The sequence below is a fragment of the Hemicordylus capensis genome, chromosome 4 (assembly GCF_027244095.1).
Source record: "Hemicordylus capensis ecotype Gifberg chromosome 4, rHemCap1.1.pri, whole genome shotgun sequence".
Lineage (NCBI taxonomy): Eukaryota > Metazoa > Chordata > Lepidosauria > Squamata > Cordylidae > Hemicordylus > Hemicordylus capensis.
The window spans coordinates 289,071,903-289,095,780 of record NC_069660.1 but is presented as its reverse complement, the minus strand read 5'-3'; the positions used below and the strand labels follow the sequence as shown (position 1 = coordinate 289,095,780).

At 40.7% G+C, this 23,878-nt stretch overlaps 1 protein-coding gene across 48 annotated transcripts in view; it reads right to left on the bottom strand.

Moving 5' to 3' along the window:
* The window catches only part of RIMS2 (regulating synaptic membrane exocytosis 2), a 741,645-nt gene that overhangs the window by 306,990 nt on the left and 410,777 nt on the right, over nucleotides 1–23,878 (bottom strand). For 39 of the 48 annotated variants that reach the window (XM_053313368.1, XM_053313371.1, XM_053313349.1 and 36 more), the window contains 3 exons: nucleotides 23,231–23,343; nucleotides 11,580–11,627; nucleotides 9,140–9,270 (listed from right to left, as the gene is read on the bottom strand). In XM_053313368.1, the coding sequence (XP_053169343.1) occupies nucleotides 9,140–9,270; nucleotides 11,580–11,627; nucleotides 23,231–23,343 (292 nt within the window). The remainder of the gene's footprint in view (nucleotides 1–9,139; nucleotides 9,271–11,579; nucleotides 11,628–23,230; nucleotides 23,344–23,878) is intronic. The other 9 variants (XM_053313376.1, XM_053313396.1, XM_053313390.1 and 6 more) reach the window with 1 other exon arrangement.

Below are 23,878 nucleotides of genomic sequence, written 5' to 3'. Positions count from 1 at the left end.
TGAACTCTGGCACATTCCTGACATTTGATTAGTGGTTTTGATCCTTGAGCCCCAGCTGATTGCCTGGCTTTCCCGGCCCCAGGTTCTAGCTTTCTGACACCTAGCAGCTGCTGTCCATGGTAGAGCCGATAAAGTTATCCACACATCATTTTTAAAGGACAAATGGTAGAACACGTTTTCTCAGTAGTGCATTCATTGCTGTCATTATCAAGTCCATCCCCCTTGCTGCTGGTCATCCTCTTCTTCTCTTTGCTTCAACTTTTCCCAGCATTATGGACTTCGCAAGGGAACTGGGTTTTCACATAATGTGTCCAAAGTATGATAGTTTGAGCCAGGAACATTTGTGCTTCGAGTGAAAATTGTGGATTGATTCATTCTAGGATCCATTTTTTTGTTTTTTCCATGGTATCCTCAAAAGTCTTCTCTAGCACCAAAGTTCAAAAGAGTCAATGCTTTTACTATCTTGCTTCTTCAAAGTCCAGCTTTCGCATCCATAGGGGAAAAGCATTGTCTGAATGATTCTAATCTTTGTAGGTATACACATCATGGCATCTAAATATCCTTTCCAAGGCCTTCATTGCGACCCTACCAAGTGCTAGTCTGTGGCGTATTTCTTGACTGCTGGATCCTTTACTGTTGATGGTTGGTCCTAGATTCTGAGGCTGGTTGCTGTACTCATTGTCATTAGTTTAGTCTTCTTTACATTTAGTAGTAGTCCATTTTTTTACTGTGCTCCTTGACTTTCATTACTAGAGCTTGCAGATCATCCTCATTCTCAGCTATCAAAGTGGTGTCATCAGTGTAGTGCAGGTTACTGATGTTTCTTCCTCCAACTTTAAAACCATGCTCTTCTTCCAATCCAGCTTCTCTCAGTATATGTTCAGCATATAAGTTGAATAAACAAGGAAGAGAAAATATACAGCCTTGTCTTACTCTTTTCCCGATCTGGAACCAGTCTGTTTCACCATGTTCTGTCTGGACTTTGGCCTTCTGTCCTGTGTACAGTTTTCTCATGAGAACAATGAGATGTTCTGGGAAGCCCATTTTCTTAGGAATATGCCACAACTTGATATGACTGATGCAATCAAAGGCTTTTCTGTAGTCAATGAAATACTTATTGACTTCTTTGTGGTATTTGACTTTCTCAGTTATCCAGTGTGTAGCAGCAATGATGTCTCTTGTTCCTTGGCCTTTTCTGTAACCAGCTTGAACATCCGGCATTTCCCTTTCTACATAGGGCTCTAATCTGCGTTGAATGATCCTGAGCATTATTTTGCTAGCATGTGAAATGTGCGATGGTTTGCACAATCTGTTAAGTCTCCTTTCTTTGGTATGGCAAATCTGTTGGCCACTGTGTCATTCTCCAAAGTTGCTGGCATAGTTTGGTTAGAGCCTTGACTGTTTCTTCTTCTGTTGCCTGCTATATTTCTGTATCTATTCCATCAATTCCTGTAGCCTTCCGACTTGGCAGTGACTGGAGTGCTGATCTAACCATCTTCCCATACTAGAGGGTCTTGCAAGTAGAGAATATCATCTAGAGTATCTTGGATGTTGACGTCCCTGCTGTACAGATTTCCAACATATGGCTTCCATCTCTATTTGATCTTCTCAGAATCAGTTATTTTCTGGCCTTTAGCATCCCTTAACATACCAATTTGAGGTTGGAACCTCCTTCTGAGATCAGAGATCTTTTGTAAAACTTACCTTGTTTTTCCGTGTCTATTTCCATCCTCAAGGTCTTTACAGATGTCTCTGAAGTACTGCTCCTTGTCTCTTCTAACAGCTTTCTGCCTGCCAGTTTCCATTTGTGCGACAAGCATTGTTGTCAGCTCAGGGCATCTGTTAGAATATTTGACTTGCCCTCGATATGGACTGCCACTGGCCAGATTCTAGTGTGTACACACCAGGCCCAGAAGTCCATTGAAAGGCACAGCAGGGGTCCTGAGACAATGCCTTCCTGACTGTTCATGTATGACCGGGCTGATGTATCGCCTGTAAGAACCAACACTCATTTGTGGTGTATCCAGTGTTGAAAAGCTCTCAAAACTCTGAAAATGGCTAATAGCTTTAGATAGTTGATGTGATTCTGACTCTTTTGGTCCATAGTGCTGCCACTCTCAAGGCCCCTAGATGTGCTCCCCAGCCTTTCTTGGCTATATCCATGGCTACAATGAGTTTGGGTGATGACTGATGAAAGGGGTGCCCTGAGACAGACTGGGCTCATGCAGCTACCAGAACATGGACAACTGGACTTTTAAGAAGGGGTTCAAAATCACATTCTGTGAGTGGGACTGGGGTATAAAGTTGTCCAAAAACCAAGCCTGCAGTGTGCACATGTGAATATGTGCCAGAGGTATAATGATGGAGAGGAGAGCTGGTCTTGTGGTAGCAAGCATGACTTGTCCCCTTAGATAAGCAGGGTCCACCCTGGTTGTATATGAATGGGAGACTAGAAGTGTGAGCACTTGAAGATATTCCCCTCAGGGGATGGAGCCGCCCTGGGAAGAACAGAAGGTTTCAAGTTCCCTCCCTGGCTTCTCCAAGACAGGGCTGAGATTCCTGCCTGCAACCTTGGAGAAGCCGCTGCCAGTCTGTGAAGACAATACTGAGCTAGATAGACCAATGTTCTGACTCAGTATATGGCAGATTCCTATGTCCCTATGACTGCAGTAGAAGCCATCAGTCTGAGCAGGCCCTGGATGCTTGCAATCAGAAGGTTCCAAGTTCCCTTCATGGCATCTTCAAGATAAGGCTGAGAAAGACTCCTGCCTGCAACCTTGGAGAAGCTGCTGCCAGTCTGGGTAGATAATATTGAACTAAATGGATCAATGGTCTGACTCAGTAGAAGGCAGCTTTCTATGTTCCTATAAAATGGGCTGTGTGCTTCCTCGAACAAAATTATTAGGCTGTCATATGGACTGATTTGATTCTCTGAGATGGGAAAAAGGCTTGGCCCAGTCTCGAGTCCAGGAGTATGACAATTAAATCTATTAATTAGCAAGGGGATAATTTTGATTTTTTGAAGACCCAGCGAGTTGAAGAGACGAAGAACGAAATCTATGTGATGCAATAACTGGGATTGTGTAGGGGCTACAAGGAGCCAGTCTATGTATGGGAAAACTCTGACTCCTTGAAGGCGTAGATGTTCTATGACCACAGACATGCACTTTGTGCTGAAGCCAACCCAAATAGAAGGACCATATACTGGCAGGTTGGCAGCTTATGCGGAACCATAGGTATTTGCGATGATGGGGTACAATAGAAATGTGAAAGTATGTGTCTTTTAAGCCTACAGATGCAAACCAAGCCCCTTGGGATAAAAGTTGCAGGATGACAGGTATTGTCACCATGTGGAAATGTTTGTAAGACACAAAGAGGTTGACAGTTCTGAGGTCCAGGATAGGTCTCAAACCTCCATCTCTTTTTGGAACAGCGATATATCTTGAGACCTGTTTGGGAGAGGCTAATGGCCCAGTCTGGTCCCAGCTTTTCCCTACAGGATACTCTGTTGTGGAGCAGGTAGGAGAGAATATGAGCGGGGAGGTGGAGTGGCTGCAGTTTATAAGAACCCTATATTCCTTACCAAGATCCCTGTCAGAGCACCTGTCTACATTGAATGTGTGTACTTGAATCTTGGGACCAGGGATAGATTGGGACTTCTGTTGGTGTACCGATCACCCCACTGCCCAATAGAATCCCTAACTGATCTGTCAGATTTGGTTGCAGAGTTGGCATTGGAGACACCCAGGTTGATGGTGGTGGGTGACTTCAATGTTCACTTTGGGACTGAACTGTCAGGAGCAGCTCGGGAGTTCATAGTGGCCATGACAACTGTGGGCTTTTCCAAAGTGGTCTCAGGGCCGACACATGTTGCTGGTCACATGCTTCATTTGGTATTTTGCTCTGATCAGGGAGGTGTTCCGTGAGTGGGGACGACTATGATTTCCCCATTGTCATGCATGGATCACCACCTAGTGAAGATTCAACTTGCAGCCACTAGTCACTTCTGCAGGGGTGAAGGGCTTATTGGGATGGTCTGGCCGAGGAGGCTACTAGAACCAAATGGATTCCAAGAGGGCTTTAATGTTGGCTCCGCCAGTGATCTTGTTGACACCCTGGTGGAAAATTGAAATAATCAGCTTAGAGTGATAGACTCGACTGCTTCTAAGCGTTTTCTCTGACCTGCTTCTAAATTAGCTCCATGGTATACAGAAGAACTATGGGAGCTGAAGTGGCTAGGTATACGACCAGAGCACAAGTGGAGAAGGACTCAGCTCGAATCTGACAGATTACAGCACAGAGCACAAGTGAAGACCTATGCTCTGGCAATATGTGCATCAAAGAAGCGATTATTTGCTGTGCATATTGCGTCTACAGGTTCACATCAGCAGTATTGTTGAGAGTGGCAAGGGAACTTATACAGGCCCCTGATACTCCAGCGTTGGAACCATCAGTTAGCTGCTGTGGATCTCTTGTATTCAAGCTGACCTGGATTCTATTGTTGATGCAGAATCTTTAGCAGGGGTATCCAGTAACTCCTCTTGTGTGGTTATATTGGATCAGTTCCAATTTGTGACTACTGAGGACATGAACAAGCTGCTTGGAACTGTGTGTCCTACCACCTGTTCTCTTGAGCCTTGTCCAACATGGCTTAAATTATCAAGCAGGGAGACTGTTAGATAGGGTCTGCTTGAGATCATAAATGCTTCTCTGAGGGAAGGTAGGATGCCTCCTTGTTTAAAAGCAGGCAATTATTAGACCTCTTTTAAAGAAGCCTACACTGGATCCCTCAGTTGGGCAATTATAGGCCTGTCTCCAATCTTCTATGGTTGGCCAAGGTGATTGAGAGGGTTGTAGCCTCTCAACTCCAGGCAGTCTTGGATGAAACAGATTATCTAGACCCATTTCAAACTGGCTTTCAGGCAGGTTATGGAGTGGAGACTGCTTTGATTGGTCTGATGGATGTTGTCCAAAGGGGAATTGACAGAGAGAGTGTGGATCTCTTGGTCCTTTTGGATCTTTCGGCAGGTTTCAGTGCTATGGACTAAGGTATCCTTCTGGATCGCCTGCAGGGACTGGGGTAGGGGAAACTGCTTTGCAGTGGTTCCACTCATATCTCAGGCAGATTTCAGAAGGTGTTACTTGGAGACTGCTGCTCTACGAAGCGAGAGCTTTTGTATGGTGTCCCTCAGGGCTCCATTTTGTCTCCAATTCTTTTTAACATCTACATGAAACCTCTGGAAAAGATTATATGGAGATTTGGTGCAGGGTTTATCAGTATGCTGCTGACACCCAAATCTACTTCTCCATGTCTGCTTCATCAGGCAATGCCTGTCTAAATGCCTGCCTTGAGGCAGTAATGGGCTGGATGAGGGATAAACTGAAACTGAATCCAAACAAGACGGAAGTGCTCACTATAGGAAGCCACAGTCTGGGAAATGGGATAGGTCTCCCTGTTCTGGATGGGGTTACACTCCTGCAGAAGGAAGAGGTTCACAGTTTGGGAGTACTTCTGGACCCAACCCTCTCTGTGATACCTCAGATGGAGGTTGTGGCCAGGAGTGCTTTTTATCAGCTCTGACTGGTTCGCCAGCTACGCCCTTTCCTGGAAGTGAGTGACCTTAGGATAGTGGTGCACATGCTGGTAACCTCCAGGCTTGACTACTACAATGCACTCTATGTGAGGCTGCCTTTGTACGTAGGAATCTGCAATTGGTGCAGAATGCTGCTGCCGGTTTGGTTTCCAAGATGTCCTGTAGAGACCATATTAATCTGATTCTATACGATCTACACTGGCTACTAATAGGTTTCCAGGCAAAATACAAACTGCTGGTTATTACCTATAAAGTCTTTAATGGCTCGGACCATTTAAGAAAATGCCTTCTTTGTTATGAATCCTGCTGCCTATTAAGATCTTCAGGGGAGGTTTGTCTGAGGGTGCCTCCAGCTCTTCTGTTGGCAACTCAAAGGTGTGCTTTCTCTGTGGTTGCCCCAGGACTGTGGAATGCACTTCCTGCTGAGATTATAGCTGCTCCATCTCTGTTGGCTTTTAGGAAACAGCTGAAGACACATCTCTTCAGCCAAGCTTTTTAGTTAGTTGGTTTTTTTATGGACAACAAATACATTTTTTAAATCCTGCATTTAGGTTCTGGTGCACCTTTTTGATGGCTCTTTTGCGTAACTCTTTTACCTCCAACAGTGGAGGTAAAGAAGGTGTTACATGGATCCCTGAAAAGGGAGGTAAGGTTTGAAACTCTGTTCAGTAACCATTGATTATGATGGACAAGGCCCATGAATTAGTGGTGATAGATGTCCAGGCATCATAAAAGGGAGCGAGCTTGGAGTCTGACAACCCGTCGGTGGCATCACTGTCATTTAGAGTAGGGCTGCTTAGACTCTGAGAAGCATGCACTCTGGATGTAGTGGAGGTGGTGGATTTGTGCTGCTGAAATCTGTGTTGCTGGTGAAAGTAATCAGAAGAATGATATGTTGATTGCCTGTACTGCTGTTGCTTGGACCAATTTTTTTTTCTTGGAGGTAGAGGAGAAGGAACAGGAAACCCCCACTGATCTTGCTGTAGAGTGCAGCTTCTGCACTCTCTCCAGGATGTCATCCATCTTCTGACCGAAAATGGCTTCCCTATTAAATGGGAGATTTTGGTATGTATAATGAGACAACACTGTAGATTGTAACCAAGCATGTTACCTAAGAGAGACCGCTGCCACCACAGAGCAAGAGCCACAGTCAGCACAGGGGTGGGTAAGAATGTGCAAACAGGTTTGACGTTGAATGTGTTTGACGTCACAACAGTTCAGTTCAACAGTGTGAGGTTGAACCAAACTACCCACTGTTCAGTCCGCCCCCAGACTGAGGCCCCCCCGGCCCATTTGGGGTTCACTCTGTTTGGGGTTTTTAAAAGTTACTTTGTTTTTTAAATTAACTTACCCCCTCAGGGGGGTTCTCCAAGGCGGCGGGTGGTGGTGTATACAGAGTTTCCCCCTCCCACGCCAGCCTCCCTAGCTTCCAAAATCAGCCCATTCGGCTAACCCTAACCCACTGGTGTGGTGGCCATTTTAGAGGCTGCTGCGCCTGTGCAATGGGCCTCTGCGTGGCCTGGGTCATGCCAGGCCACACAGAGGCCCATTGCACAGGCGCAGCAGGGGCCTGTCACCGCCGCACCAGGGGAGAAGGCCCAAATGGGCCCAAGAACGGCCGGATGGGACAGTTTTGGAAGCAAGGAGGCCGGCAGGGGGAGGGGGGACCTACGTGGACCACCACCCCACCACCTCTGAGGAAAAAAACCCAGACCGGACTGGACCGGGGGTGTTCAAGGGGGTGCTGGACCAAACTGGCCTGGTTCAGTCTGGACTTGAACCAAACCAGACATTCCATGCACACCCCTCGCGGTGAGGGAAGTGAAGCTGCTGTTTCACTACCTGGAAGCCTTCACTGGAGAAAACTGAGACAGAATCTTTTTGATCCTGCTGGAGTTGAGTAAGGAAAGGCTCCAGCTTCTCCAAAATAAAATGTTGGTATCTGGCTCACCATGCTTGATGATTTGACACTTTAACTAATAAAGTTAATCAACTGCTCCTTGGGAAGAATGAGTTTCTTTTTCACTGCCTTCATAATCACAGCAGCTGACAGAGTGATTTCTGGGGCTATCCAGAGCTTCAGTAACCCATATTGGGACTGGCTGGCCCTTAGTGATTGATAATGTCGAGACCATAGGCTTTGAGATGGAGACCTTAATCTTAGCTTTAGATGTGCTTGGACTGGGCTGAAGAGAAGCTAGTGTCGGCACATATTTCACCTCATGGAGCAAAGACAGAGGTGTCAGGACAAAAGCCAGGGCAATTTGAATCATGCTTGTTGGTTCTGTGTCTATGCTCAGAGTGAGGATCTTATGGGATGGTATAGTGCTAGGCTAGGCATCTGCTCTAGGGACTGAAGTTGCCAACTCAGCAGATGGCAGAAATTGTCCCAAGCCCGATTGCATGACCCTAGGTTTGCTCATGGCCAAGGTACTACTGGCCATAACAGGTTTTGTTATAATTGCAGAAGTACTTGTTTGCAGAGCTCTCTCCCACAAGATTGCTCAGAGAGGGGAGGCTTTGTTATGGTGAGCCTGCTTGGTTAAGCCAAGATAGATGGTACAGTGTCTGTTTTAGGGGCTCTACGAAGACAAATGAGACACTGTTTATGACCATCAGTATGTCATCTTTCTGGCCATTAGACAACACTCCCTGTCAATCTTGCCAACAAGGAGGTGCAATGGAGGGGAGGGCGGGAGTGATAACATTAAAACCATGAACTTAATAGTGAGAAGGAATTGAAATTAAAACAGTAAAGAATTTTTAAAAACTGGAGAATAGTAGTGGGGGGGAGGGTAACTGACTAATTATTATTTTGGTTCCTTGATCTCACAGGCAAAGCTGAAGAGAAGTTTCAAAGATGCCACTGGGGCAGCCGATAAAAGATTGAAGGAGAGTGCCAGTGTCCACTAGGGGGAGCAGGGTTCCCACCTTTTCTTCCTAATAAGGTAACGCTCTGGAAAAGTCCAAGTCATGGCTCTGCGCAGGTGCATAAACCCAAGTGTGATGTACAAAGACCACAAAGAAGAAATATATATTATTATTCACTGAGTCAACTGATGTTACCACAAAAGTCAACATTCCTCTACCAGGAATTTATCTGAAACCAACAAAGTCATGATCTTCATAAGTAACAGTAAAGTTTTAATCTGGAAAAGCACATTAATGTATCTGATGTTATGCATTCAGTCAGATTATTATTTCATCCCATAAAAAAGCTCATTATTGATTACAGACAAGTTTCACCATACAACACCTTCTAGTATCTGATATATTTGGTTGTAAACCTCCTTGAGACATTGGTTATAGGGGGTATGAAAATATGTTAAATAATAAATAAAACATTTTAATAAGTGTTGTCAATAGTTATATTCTTACACAAAATGTGCTCCTCATTCTTGCACTATTTCATTCTTCAAAAAAACAGTTTTTAAACTATCTACTGGGATGTTATAATCAATACTAGTTACCAAACACTCCTAAATGTTATATAAAACATATGTGCCAATTTCTGTTACAGTAGTTATGTATTTCCTTCATCTTACCTTCTGTCAGGAAGAAAGTAAATTTTAACATAGGGATTCCTTGGTCTTCCATCTTCCCTTGAAGGAAGATCTTTTGCTCCCAATATTGTTACTATCAATTGATGACCAACCTTGTCATACCATAGTTTTATCTGTAATGAGAAAATATAGATTAGTCAGCCATTTCCTTTCATAATACCACATAGAATTCTTCAAGAAACGTTTAGCTTTTAGCCCTCCATTGTGTCTAACTACTGCAATGACGATAACATGTTATTCTAAATTGTGACAAAAAGGCATGATAATATGCTACAATTTTAATGAAATCCATAATCTATTTACCATTAACTTTTCATATAGAGAATTATATATTATTTGCTTTTATTTATTTTATTTAGTTTTGTAATATATGTTGGTATTGGGCCTACAGATATCTTACAACTATGAGTACTATGAATTCATGAATTATGACTACTCTGATTAATATATGATGTGAGGCCATGAAATAAGGTTGTGGACATGATACATTTGTTTGCATTACAGTAATCAACCAGTGGAAGCATTTTTACATTCATTTTACATAGGTTTTCGCCATATAGCGTATGGTCCAGCTCAAAGCACTTGTATCACTCAGCTACATTCTTAAAATTTTCATAAAGCAAATTCCTCTGCCAGATTAAAAATAAATAACAATCATGCAGACACCTAAAAATATTTAATCATCCTAGCCTAACCATTATGCCTTCAAATAATTTTGTAGACAAGATAGAATTGGGGTATTTAAAACCTTCAGACTACCAGAGGATGGTGGTGTGATCTATAACTATGATTACCAAAGGCAGGAAGAAGGATATAATTTGCTTTACAGAAGGAAGTGCTGGGTTTGATGCAATTGTTTTCTCCATAGAGTGCTGAGCTGTTGCCCCACACTCTGGGGGAAAAAAAGACCACTATGTCAGGCCCTGACCTTCCACAGCCACTCAGCACAATCCTACTGTATGGCTATTATCACGTAGTGATAATGATGCCACAGTAATTCTAATATATTTTGATCCATTGATTTTATTTATGGACATCAAGAGACATTGTATATATTTCTTAATATCTAATTCAGTATACATGAGATGCTGCATAATACAACATAGTACCTAGATGTACTCTGATCTGAATAATGTCGTCAGTTAATTGTCTAGTGTACAAGTGCTTGAGGACTACTCTCAGGCAGGACAGTTTTTTAGATAGGTAATATCTACTGGGAGTAGCTACAAGAGTTGCCTGGATATACTGTAATTAAGATCCATGTTTATATTTCCCATAAACTGTACATCCAACCTAAATTAACAAAAAATATTTTATTCAAGATTATTAACAATGTTCCTTTACTTTCATTCTGAAATAAACATTTTCCATTTTGGTAGCATAATAAATGGTTACAAAAACTATGAAGTTTGATCCTAGCCAAAATGCTGTGAAGTCATTAGGCTGACTCTTTGTAACCCATTTTCTTTTCTCTTGCCTAATTAATGTAGTGTTTTTATTTTTAAATTTTAAAGCAGTAAGTGCTTCCTGTACTGTACCAAATAAATAAATAAATCTTATAACTTGTACTTTCCTATTTTACTATTTTCATAAGCAGTAAAAGAGCATGAAAATAACAAATATATACAGCATTTCTACAACAGTTGAACATTTCTACAATAATATTTTATAACATAAACAGATAATGTTCTCTATTTAAAAAAAAAAAAGGAAAGCATGCAGCAAAGCAAAATAAGCATTATGACATTTTTGTAACCTAATCTACAGTACCTTAAAGGATTCCTAATGAAAAAAGGCAAACAACTTGTACCCGAATAAGATTGTAGAATATATTCAGTGCTAACAGCCATGTAAAATTACTTGGTATTAATTCATGTTTTCAATATTTCAGTAACATGCCTAAATGCAAACAAGGTACAAATTCCTTAGACAAGGTACAAATTTATTTGCCTGTCTTCTACTCAGGGAGCTCTGTCATTTGGAAAATGCAAAAAAGGAAGTTAAATAATGAAAATGAATGATTTAAAGAGACATCAATATGAGGCCAAACATCAAAAGCAAAAGATCAACTATTACTAGTTCAAGGTACATTTTTATATGAGACACACAGTTATTATCAGTAGTGAAATCTGTGTTCATTTAAATAAATATAAGATAAAAAGCAAAACTAAATACTAGTTGTCTCTTTAAATTTTAATTTAGTATTCAAATCCCCATGCAATATTTTTCAAGCTGATTACAAGATGGTATGAACTGTGTTAATATGGTTTGAAGCAACACAATTTAAAAAAATTAAAATGGGAAAACAGACCAAACTCTGACGTTTTCCTACTATGCATTTTCCAAGACTAAATAAATAAATAAATAAATAAATAAATAAATAACACAGCTTTAGTTTCTGTCAGGCAGATGAAGCCTTTACCTGAACCCTAGGAACAAAAGGCGCTGTTCTTCTACTAAGGCTTTGGCTCTGGTAAGCAAAATTAAAGAAAAAGCAATAAAACAAAACCAAAAAGACAACACGCTGGAAACTAAAAGACCAAAAGTAAAGCAAGGACACACAACTTTAAACACTGCTTTACGCCAAGAACATATTTATCTAAAAAGGACTTTTAAAATGAAGTGCATAAATTAAATATGCAAATGCATTATTAAACATATATATTTAATGTTCCTCTACTGATTATATTTAATCAGAATAAGAAATAATAACCATACCTAGAATGTTTCACACTGTGAGTGGCATCTATTAAAAACTGTCCCACCCTTATTACTACTATTCAAAATTCAGCTTTTTCCCACCTCTCTATACTAGGAAAACTTTTTTCATGTGTGATGTCTGTCACAATAACGGTCACTTGAGATACAAGGTGCTAAGATATAAGATAATCAATATAGTAAGATCTAAAACAGGACTAGAAATAATTAAATTAAGACAACACATTTCAAACATTTCTCATCAAAATTTTCTTTATTATGTAAATCAACAGTTAAAATTCCTACAGTTAAAGTCAACCTTTGCCTTTGGAGTACTAAGACTCTGAAGCATTTCTAAAATCAAACTCCGAAATTCTTAGCAAAGGGTTGGAATTCATTAGAGACAAGGCCGAGTCACAGAGCTTAGGCTGAGCCCTAGTACATGTAAAGAAGGAATAAAAAAAAGAGAATATCTTTGAAAATGCACATTTTTTTCAGTACTGAGAAACCACAGCCTGCTGGGATTAGAAAGCCAGGATTTCAGGCAAGCTTCAGTCCCAATAGCTCTAATCTCATAAATTAAACACTGGGAAGGCAGGAAGGTGAAATATATACAACATTATTTTCTATCTTGACAGGAATGCTATATGGTGTGATTAATAACACCATTACATAAAATTACAGCTGTGCAAAGTGCAACAATATCGACTTGGTTGTTAACCCGTGTTTGGAAATCTTTAAAAAAAAATCAAAACCACTGAAAGTGGGTTGACCTGCAATCTTCAAATGTATGGATCCATGTATAGTACAAGGTTGGAATGCATGTGGGTATCTGTCACAAGGTGACTGAAAATAAATTCTGAAAATGGAAAATATAGCTGACAGTAACTAATCTTAGAGTACTGGTTGCTGTATTATGCTCTCCAATCTCTGAGCACAGGTCAGTTTACAGTAAGTTTTCTTTTGAAGAGCAAGTACCAGAGACATATGGGATCTTTATAATGCTCTTATCAGTGTAAAAGTTGAGTAGGCATTGTGTGGACATAGAAGCAAGCAGGACTAATCCTCAAGCAACAATTAGACCTAAACCAAGTTTCCTCTTTCATCTCTTTGGCTTTCTGCCAGACCAAGCTCCTACATGCAGTATTGGATCAATGTACATTCCAGATGTCTTTAAATAGTGCTCCTCATGAATTACTGTACTGTATCAAAGTAATCAGTATTCCTTGTCTTTGAGGTAAAACTGAATGGTTGATAAATACATTGCAGACAAGTATCATGGATAGGTTTGACTCCTAATTGGAGCCCCATCTGAATCTCCCATATGGATCCTGAGGCCATGGGGTTGGCCGTGAGCCTTCAGTCAGTGTCCAACTTGGCTGAGCCCTCAAACTACCCCTGTATAAAATCCATCACCACCACACCAGCACCATTAGATTAACCATGGTCACTAAAAATTAGCTCTTACAAGAATTCTTAAACTGCTTCCAGAAAATGCTTGTGTTCAAATTTCTGAAGATCTCAGGAAGAAATCATATAGCTATGGCACAGCCTTTGAAACAACTTCAACAGCCTCAAGAAATTATGACAGTATTCCGGTCTTATTTAAGTACAGACAAAACAATGTAAGTATTGTTTTACTCTGTTTTGTAGGGGAAACAATGTAAAACAATAGGGAAAACCAGAACCTTTAATTTCTCCCAGAAGACTACAGAGTGGCTGTACAGTCCATGCAGCACTAAAGTAATGTGTTTCCAGAAACTCATTTCAGTTAAGAGGTAGGTCATCATATATGACACCCACATCAGTTTCTGAAGAGTCACCGTTAGTGGCAACTAGAACACACTGCAGTAGTCTACTTCCAAGATTACAAAAGCAGACTCAGATGAAATTGGTAAATAGCGTTCCTTGCCATAGCTGCAAGGTGGTGCTCTGACCATAATGGAGCATCCAAAGCAACAGTGCAAACCCAGAAAATAATAAGTAAAAAATATTATGATTCTTATCCCTTCTGACTTGTCTGGATTCAGGTTCTATCAGGCTCACATTTACAAATAGTCAAGTCCCCTCTCCCAGCATGACACAGTGAAAGTCATGACATAATCTCCCAGCACAGCCAGATACCAAAGTGACATCAACTGATTACATTTACCAAACAGTGGCCTATCATGGTGTGCACATAACCACATAAAAGTGATCTGTGTCCTTCCGGATAGTGAAGATTTTACTACTTCCCTTCTCCTTCTTCCTCCGTTTGCTGTTCTGTTGCAAATGTGTGATACAATTCTCTTTGCCTCTTAGTGTGTCATTATAGATGACCAGCTTCCATGAAAATACATGTACAATGTAATAAGCAATCCCTGATAAATAATTAACTTCATTCACCTGTGTTGTCTGTTCAAACTCTGATTACAGGATTCACACATCTGTTGGTAACTCAATAAGTCTTATTAACAGGGTTCTATGCAGTTTCCTGGTAAGGCTCTTAGCAAAGGCCAGCAGCAGTTTTTCTCTTGAGCCAAAGGAAGAGAGTGGGGAGTCTGGATTGTATTTAACGGCACAGTGCTGAGGTGGTTCACTGTGCCTGAATAAAACACACGCTCAGTAGAACCTGGATCAGATGTAAAGGAATGAGAGAGATTGGACTCATCAGAGTAGGGAACTATCCTATACTCCTACAGTGTTTGTAGGATTTTCCCCAGAAGCTTAATATATCTGTTGAACAGCAGCGTAAATTAATACAGGATGCCACAGAGTAAATTCTCTATCATCCATCACAACTCTGTGTGACTTTTATGCTAGGACCGAATTGAAGTAATCAAGAAGGTCCCATAAATGCTTACCAGGACCCATAGTTGAGACGTCAGCATTTCTAGATCAACAATATTAAAAGTAACCAAAAATATCAAACAGACTTTTCATAAAATCATAGAATTTTAGAGGTGGAAGGGACCTGAGGGTCTTTTAGTCCAACAATCTGCTACTACTACAGTATACAGCAGTATACTGTATTCTACATTGTACTGTAATGTATTGTATTGTATTGTATTGTATTGTAGCAAATTGATATCTAGCCTCTCGTTTGAAAAGCTCTAGAGAAGGTGATGCCACCATCAACCTCTAGAGAAAAAGAACCCATCTTTGATCAACATTAAGGCAAAAATAATGGACTAAAGCCATAAGCCCATTCTCAGTACACTACCCAATACTAGTATGACAGGTGTCATAACAGGTTCAGAAGTTGAGATTTTGGTTTTTTTTAAATGTGTAGACTAGACAAGAACCATCATTGTGGCACAGTGCATGTGTGTGGGTAGGTGGGGGAAGAATTAAGAGGCGGAAGAGAGAGAGAGTGCATGTGTGCTTCATCACCTATTTGATGAGTACCTAACTTACTCCTTGTTCATCTCACAACTGATAACTTGCACTGTTGGTGACTCCAAATGAAACCAATCCAAACAAAGCTATTATATCCTGCTCTATTCTTTATTCAAAGTAGTAGCCACCAAGGAGAGTTGAATACAAGTGACTTTGTCTGCAAAGTAAGTGGCATGCTAATCACAGCAGGTTTCAGGTGATTCTTCAGGTGGAGGAAATCTAGTTTTCAAAAACCTGCCAAACTGCTAAATCATGCTCTGAAGATGCAACAAAAACAGTAAAGAAATATTTGTCAGAGAAATGGCATAGTCTCTATAAAAAATAATCTCAACCTGGAATACAATGGATTGTCATCAACAATAATATATTCTTAATCTGGGTTCTAATAATTTATATCCCCTCATTTGCTCCATAAGCCAATGGAATTCCTATTAACAAAAAGATAGAAAGGTGTCATGGCGGTGATCAAGTCAATGGCCAACATCTGCTTACTATTCTACAGTTCAACCACTTTATCAGAGTGCCCCTTAGTCTTCTCCATTTTCATTTCATACACTGAGGTCATTCATACAATCAAAAACTGTGTTCTACCCAGGCTTCGGAGCTGTGTGTACTCCCAATTATCAGTTGTGTGGAAACAAGGTAAGAGAAAACCTGGGTAAACGTGACTGTGTAGAAGCAAGATAGGAGGAAAAGGTACCCAGGTTTTCCTCCTATCTTGCTTCCACACAACTGAAAATTGGGAGGACACAAAGCTCCCAATCCTGGGCAGAACACAGTTTTTGACTGAGTGAATGACCTCAGTCTTTTTTCATTTGTATGTTTAAACATTGTCTCCAAACTATTATTTTAATGTAGCACTGAAGTAAGAAAATTAAGCAAGAGAATGACAAAAGAAAGAAACAGTACTTTTAAAAAGTATCAAGAACTGCTCCAGACAATGTAGCAAAACTACCCATCAATTTATAATACTACACAAGTCAAATTACTGATACAAAACATATAATTTTGCTAGGCAATCTCTCTTTGAAAACCTCTAAAAAAGGAGAACCCACAACTGTGCAAAGCAGACTGATTCACTGCTGAACAGCTCTTACAGTTGAGAAGTTCTTTTTAGTGTCCAGTCTAAATCTGCTTCCTCCTATTTTCAGCCCATTAATTCTAGACCCGTTCTCAGGAGCAACACAGAACAAGCTCACTCTTTCTTCTGTGTGATAGCCCTTTTGATAATTCAAGGCATCTCCCCTTAGCCTTCTCTTCTTCAAGCTAAACATACCCAGCTCCTTCACCCATTTCTCACAGGCCTCAGCTTCCAGACCATTCACCATCCTTGTTGCTGTTGTCCAGACACTTTCCAATTTATCAATGTCCTTCTAAAAATGCAGTACCCAGAACTGGACACAGTGGCCCACATCCAACTACAAAACTGTTGTACTAGCTTGTTATGCTAAATCTGGCACTTGTACAACAGTTGAGCAACTGCGGCACATGTCCTTTCTTTTAATGGGGACATATGCACAAGAGTGTTATAGTGCAATTCTGCAAATTTCATTTTTGTGTGCAACTAAACTAATGTCTTGCACTAGTGCAAATTTGCTCACTCTGCCAGTGGTGTATTGTTCTGGATGTTCTCCACTATTCCAAGTGAGGTCTAACCAGCACACAATAGAATGTTTACTTCTGCAAAGCTACGCATCTAAGAAAACATCAGTATTGCTATGTGTACAGTTAAGGAAATGTACATTTGAATACAGTAGGTATTGACAAATGTAATGTGTGCATGTATGTGTTTGTGCAGTGCCCAGTCATGCATAATCTCATTTTATATGGTGTTGGCTGACATGACTACAGATCATGTAGATTGGTTGAATCTGGAATTTCCCTAAACCTGATGTGGCGTTGAATCTGTTGATGTAGGGATGATATAATTTTCCAATTGTCTGGAGTCTTTTGGACACAATACAGAAGAAACCTATACTACAGAAGACCCACCCAAGTGAGTTCTCTTACATAACTTCAACTGATTTCAAATGGAAAGTATATGAGAAATTCCTGCTCAACTGTGCCCTTTAACATTTATGACAGCAGAGAGAACTGCATAATATCCAATATTTACACTATACATTTATTGTTAACAAATATGATACAACAAACAAGGGTGTAATCCATCCAAAATAAAACAAGTGTAGACTGAATGAACAAGCATGTGTTAAGTGTGTGTTTCAATATCTTCTACTGAAATCTGTTGACTTAAAAGTGTTCAAATGCTACTAGATCATACCTAACAATTTCCATCTTTAAAAAAGTATATTGTGGCTTGAGAAGAGAGAGTTGCAATTAATTAAAGACAATCGGTTGGATCCAAAGGTGCCTTGCAGGGACTGAGCAACTCGAACCTCAGTTCGAGCACTTTAGGGGAAATTGGACCAGGAACTTTAAGAAAAAGGAGAGTAGGTCCTTACCTGCTCTCCGCTGCCTCATTAGCTTCCTGCTGGGACCGTGCACATCCCAATAAGCCCTGAGCAGCACCAGAACGCACATGGCATCCATGCAAGCGCAGGTGCCATTTGCGTGGTCAGCAAAACCATGTGCAGATAATGTATAGAACGGTCACTACTCTGTCTGCACAACTGGGAACCTGGTGATGGGGTACAGCTGCACAAAAATTGGAGCACTTTGCAGAAACTATGAGCCGTCAACAGTTAGGGAGTGGAGTGGGGGATAAAGGTCAGATAAATAACACTTAGAACTTTTACAGGTACTCTGCCTGAGGAATCCAGAGAGAAATGTCCATGAGGAACAAAAGAGTGAGGCACCCAACACAGGAACCCAATCATAGGAAAGAGGCCCATTAGGTAAAGCTCATATATAGACACCAGGAGGACTGACTACCAATAAGTGAATGGGGAGCGGCCTAGCTATGTGGCATGGAAGAGCACCCTTTCTCATTCACCATCTCCTGATAGGACTCTGATAATGCATACTGTATTTGCTGCTCCTACCAATTATCGATCACTATTGTTGCCAGGCCTGCCTGGTCTAGGCTGCACCCTTGCACTTCCATGTCTTGTTCTTTGGCTTTTCCATAGTAGCTACAGTGCTGTCCCAGCTTCTAGCTAAGACACCATGATTAGCATGTCTCCCCAGCCAATGGGAAAGTAGATCAGTCATTCTGACTTGGGTACATTCCTGATGGCTCTAGATCACGACTGCACAACTTTGGCCCTCCAGCTGTTTTTAGACAACAAATTCCTACCCCCAGTCATGGCGGCCAATACCCAAGGATTGTAAGAGCTGTAGGCCAATACTGCAGGAGGGTTGAAGTTGTGCAGCCCTGCCTTAGAACAATAATACGATCACAGTGGATTAGGAAATACTAAAGTAGTTATTTGTTGCTTCTGGGAATAAACTGAGTTCATCAAGACAGATCAATTTCCCCATCCCAGTAGACTTGAAGGAAGAGTCCTCAACAAGGAAAGCCAAATCATTTAAGGCCATTGCCTCTAATTTAGATATAAGAATTTCCAACACTGGTTGTAATGAGTCATGCTGAGAATCACTACCTATTGCGCAAACCACCTCCATCCTTCTTCAACCACCGTTGTCATTAGAAAACACCTGAAATTGAACTGAAAAAACTCACTGTTCAGTAGCCCAAACCACCTGCAATTCCTGATGCAAAGGACCATCAATGTCCATTGTCAGGATGGATACAGCCCTGGTCATTTCCCCAGGTCAATTTGTGACTATAAGAGCCCCTCGTCCCCTTGCTACCTCTGTGTGCTCTCTTTCACATAACTCTAGAACCAGGGGTCATCCCATGAAACTGATTGCCAAGAAACTTAGGACCAAAAAATAAAGTACTTTTTCACACAACACATAATCAACTTGTGGAATTCTTTGCCACAAGATGTGGTGACAGCCAACAACCTGGAGGGCTTTAAGGAGGGTTTGATGTTTTAATACTATGTTGTGAGCTGCCCAGAGAACAATTTGTTATCGAGTGGCTAACAAACAAATAACGTTTATTTATTTATTGTTATTGTTATTATTATTCACCAGCCTGAGGAGCATTCAGTTCAATGAAAAAACCTATCAGAATGAATAAGGGGGGTAAGTTGGTAAAAGGGTGCAGGAAATAATTTCAGCAGAGATACCTTTCGATGCAGATTCAAAGAGGACAAATGCAAGAATGTTCATGAAATATAGTAGGAATTATTATAATATAATATAATATAATATAATATAATATAATATAATATAATATAATATAATATAATATAATGAAAGTCAAAATATATTATGAATAAAATATATGAATATTCTTCCTGCTACTGAGAAAAGTCACTTGCCAAACTTTCATATGTGTTCACTAGTTTTTGGGACTTGATTTACAAAATGGCTGAGTACTAACAACTCTAGTTTCAGTCATCTACACTTCTAATTACGCATTCTTAAAAATCAAATCCTCATCTCATAGCCTTCTGGTGGAAGTCTGAGCCCTCAGGAGCAATAGTATGTGCATATGAGAGATGGGGGAGTTGCGTGTGGATTCCCAGTATGTCCTCGCAGAGCCTCCTCCCATACATGCTTAGTTAGTCAAGATGTCAGCCACTACCTATAAACGCTAGTAGAACTGCAAGAAAATTCACAGATCTTTATGAGGCTACTGAATGGCAAGAGTCTGGAGCACAACATTTGGCCTGATTAAGAGCTTCCAGATCAGGGCTGATTCAGTCTAATTCAGAGCAGTAGATTGTTGCTATGGCACCCCCTCACCCTCTCCAGCCCACAAAGCACTTGCTTCACAGCAGCTGGATGCTGGGGAAGAGCTGGTCTTGTGGTAGCAAGCATGACCTGCCCCCTTTATTAAGCAGGGTCTGCCCTGGTTTGCATTTGAACTGGAGACTACATGTGAGCACTGCAAGATACTCCCCTTAGGTGATGGGGGCACTCTGGGAAGTCTGTGCAGAAAACAAAAGCGTATCTAGGGAAAATAGCACCTAGGGCAAGCACTGAAATTGCGCCCCCTGTCCAAACATCTGACACCCATCTTTCAGATAACTTTACCATAATATCAGCTGAAAAATACAAGTCAAGCTTGTTAATCTTTTAATATTTCAAAAACTAGCAGGGGACGTAGCCAGACCAAAAAATGCTGGAAAACTACAAATTTCAGTATGCTGGGGCTCATGAAATACCCAAATACTATGTGGAGGTGTACTTGAAAAACTAAACAGAAGTGCCTGTCTTATTCTCTACTATGCATTGTAGCATCATTATTACATAGGTTTTAAAAATAAATGGAGAATTTGGCTTTTCCCAGATAGTCTTAAAATAATTAAAGGATATGCAGAGTAAACTGTGTCACTGCTTGGAATATATTCTAGTATTTCAGAAAGGCAGTTAAAATGATAGAAAGAGAGCAAGAAACTCCCAGTGGCCTTAATACTAAGGATTTCACACTGATTCAAAAACAAACTCACCATTAATAGCCATATTATTAAGCCATCACATTTAACTCACTTATCACAAGAAGCAAAGTAAGAGCAAATGAATACAATCCTAGTTCATAAGCTTCAGCTCAGTATTCACAAGCCCTGATTCTCTGTACATAGTGCCAAACTGAATATGTGTACAGTGACTTATATTATACTAAATTAATTTCTTACCTGTTTGGGCCTGCAAAGTTCAGTGTGGTGGCCATTTGGGGGGCTGCCACGCATGCTCAAATGGCCTCTGCGAGGCCTGGCAAGGCCTAGGGCCTCACAGGGACCATTTGAGCATGTGCAGTGGCCATTTTTTATTTTTAAAGGCTGCCAAAAACAAAATGGCCACCGCACATGCTCAAATGGCCTCTGCGAGGCCTGGCATGGCCTAGGGCCTCGCAGAGGCCATTTGAGCATGCATGGTGGCCATTTTGTTTCTGGTGGCCATTTTTTTAAAAAAAATTCATTTTAAAAAATGTTGACCCCCTTCAAGTGGCGCCCGGGGCACGTGCCCTGCCTGCCCCACCCTAGATATGCCCCTGGAGATGTACCAATGGTCGGTATAAGGCAGCTTTCTACGTCCCCATGTTGCTGTTCCCTAGAGCATACTGCTTTGTACAGCCTTTTGCCCACCTTTTTGCTAATGCCTCGCACAATGCATACGTTTTCCTGATCCAGAGTTCTGTATGTGTTCTAATATGATCTACACCAGTGTTCTTAATTGCAAGGCCTGGGAGACAACGGTGGCTCCCATCGATCCTAAGTGCAGTTCCCTGACAAATTGGTTACTGGGCCTGTGCAAAACTTTGGCCACAGCCAAATACTCTGCACAACCCACACGGCATCACGTGGAGGTAACCATTCCCACTGTGCAATTCTGTATGTTGCCCAGTGCTGTGGGTGGGTTGCTTTAAAGAAAATGGGGCCTCTCTTCTCAAACCCCAGCACCATCTTGGACACGTGCACAGAGCACTGGGAAGTGTGGTCTTTCCTAGCATTTTTCTTTGGAAACACACTGGAAAGGACTACACTTCCCAGCGCACAGTGAGAATCTTCCAAGGTGGTACTGGGAAGTCCCCCTCCCAGCACTTGGAAAAACTCAGCATGGTGGGAAATGGCTTTCACATCTGAAGATTTTTTGCCAAAGTGAACCTCGCTTTTTAAATCGCTGATCTACACATACAAGGAGATGCACTTACAGATCTACACATACAAGGAGATGCACTTTCTCCAGTGGAATCAATAGGATTAATAAGGTGGGTGGAGGGATCATTGGATTGTGACAACAGTCTATTACTTCTTAAGTAGAAAGATGGATAGATGAAGCATCACCCTCTTATAGAGTGAGGCATATTAAAGGTTTTACACCTGCCTCTTAGCTCCAAAGAAGGTCAAAACCCATCATGTCAAGCCATCCATCAAAGAAAAGTGTAACATGCAGCTTATCCAATTACTGTTAGCTAGCTTTAAAGAACTGGAGACTGTAATTCCCTAGTTTTGTCCCAGTAAGGTTCTCTAAAGGTGCAATTCACATGGAGAACTGGTCCTGGTATACACATTTTCAAACAACATAGCCCTCCAAAGTTATTCACAGCAAAGCCATACAAAAATATATATAGCAATGGGAGTTATATACTATTCTAAAGAGCAAGACAACTAAGTTTCACAGGAACATCTGTGAAACCTCAGAATAAAGATAGCTTTTAAAAAACAAACAAACCAGCAATTATATGCAGATCACTTTCATCTCAAAAGTGCTTGTTCAGAATAAGTTCTCAGCGGACTCTGCACCATTTTCGCAGATAAATTACTATCCACCTTACTACCTACAAACACTTTGTTGAAAATCAGCCTCACATTGCACAACACAGGATGTGCAAAAAGTGGTCAACAACCTTTCAAATAACTTCAATAAAATAAAATTTTCTCAAATTTTAAAGGAAACCAAATGTTAGTTTAAATCCTTTTGGTGTGGGTAATCTTCTGCTGATTCTAATGGTGCAAAATAGCCACAGTAATATGAGTATCAATACATCAAGTTGTATTGGAGAGATTCCCAGAAGATTTTAAAAGCACAGAACAATCTCTTAAGAAAGGGTTATGTAAGCTTGTGCATTTAAGAAGTTAAATTATTAAGAATAATTAAAATCTCCATTATAGAGAATACTGGTCTAATTCAACTGCATAAATGTTTGCATTATTTTTACATACTATTCTAGAATCGATCATCAACATGTGTAGCTGTAACCAACTTGCATACTCATGCTGTACACAAAGAAATGGAAAATAAAATTCTAACAAATTATTACATATAATAATAATATTATATATCATTGCAAATACAGGAGAAAAATGTATTTAATAAGCTATAGCCCCATTAATGCTGAGAAATAAATGAATGAAAAGAAAATTAAAGACAATAGTATCTTTGGTATATAGTTACCTGGCATTTTCCATTAAAAGTATTTTATGACAAGAAATAAATTAGACTGAACAAATGTTTACATACTGAAAGTTGTCCAGATAAGAACTGTGGAACATCCCTCAACATGCCAGGACTCATAGGAGAAGTGACTGAAATAGAAGGCCGGTCCATTTTTTGAGATTCAAATGAGCTAGAACCTGAAAATACAATTAACTTCATTTTATTAAACATATTTCTCAATGATACAGCTTTGTGTTGTATTCTGATAAAGAATATAACATTATGAAAGGAAACATTTTTATATGAAGACAAAAACATACAGTAAGTGTGGAAACCGGGGTGGGGGGTCAGCTTAAAACTTGATTTTAAAAACTGAATTTGAAAGGTGACAAATAGAAAAGGATACCAGCTCCACACTGCAGGATGAGCTGTCAATCCAAGCTAGAGGCACGCTTGCTGCTTCTGAGCACTCTGGACCCTGCCCACACAGCTTCCATGGCTACTAAACAGGGTGTCATTGCACTTGCAATGCTACTACCATTGGAAATGATAGTAGTAGTGTTGCAAGCACGTTCCCTAGAAGCCACAAAACAGCCTCACCTTCAGAAGCAGCATTGGCAGATTGTAGAGTGATTGGAAGCAGCGAGTGCACCTCTCACTTGGATCGGAAGCTCACTGCGTAGTATGTGGGCCACTGAAACCAATTTACATAAAAGCACTTAGCCATGGCTG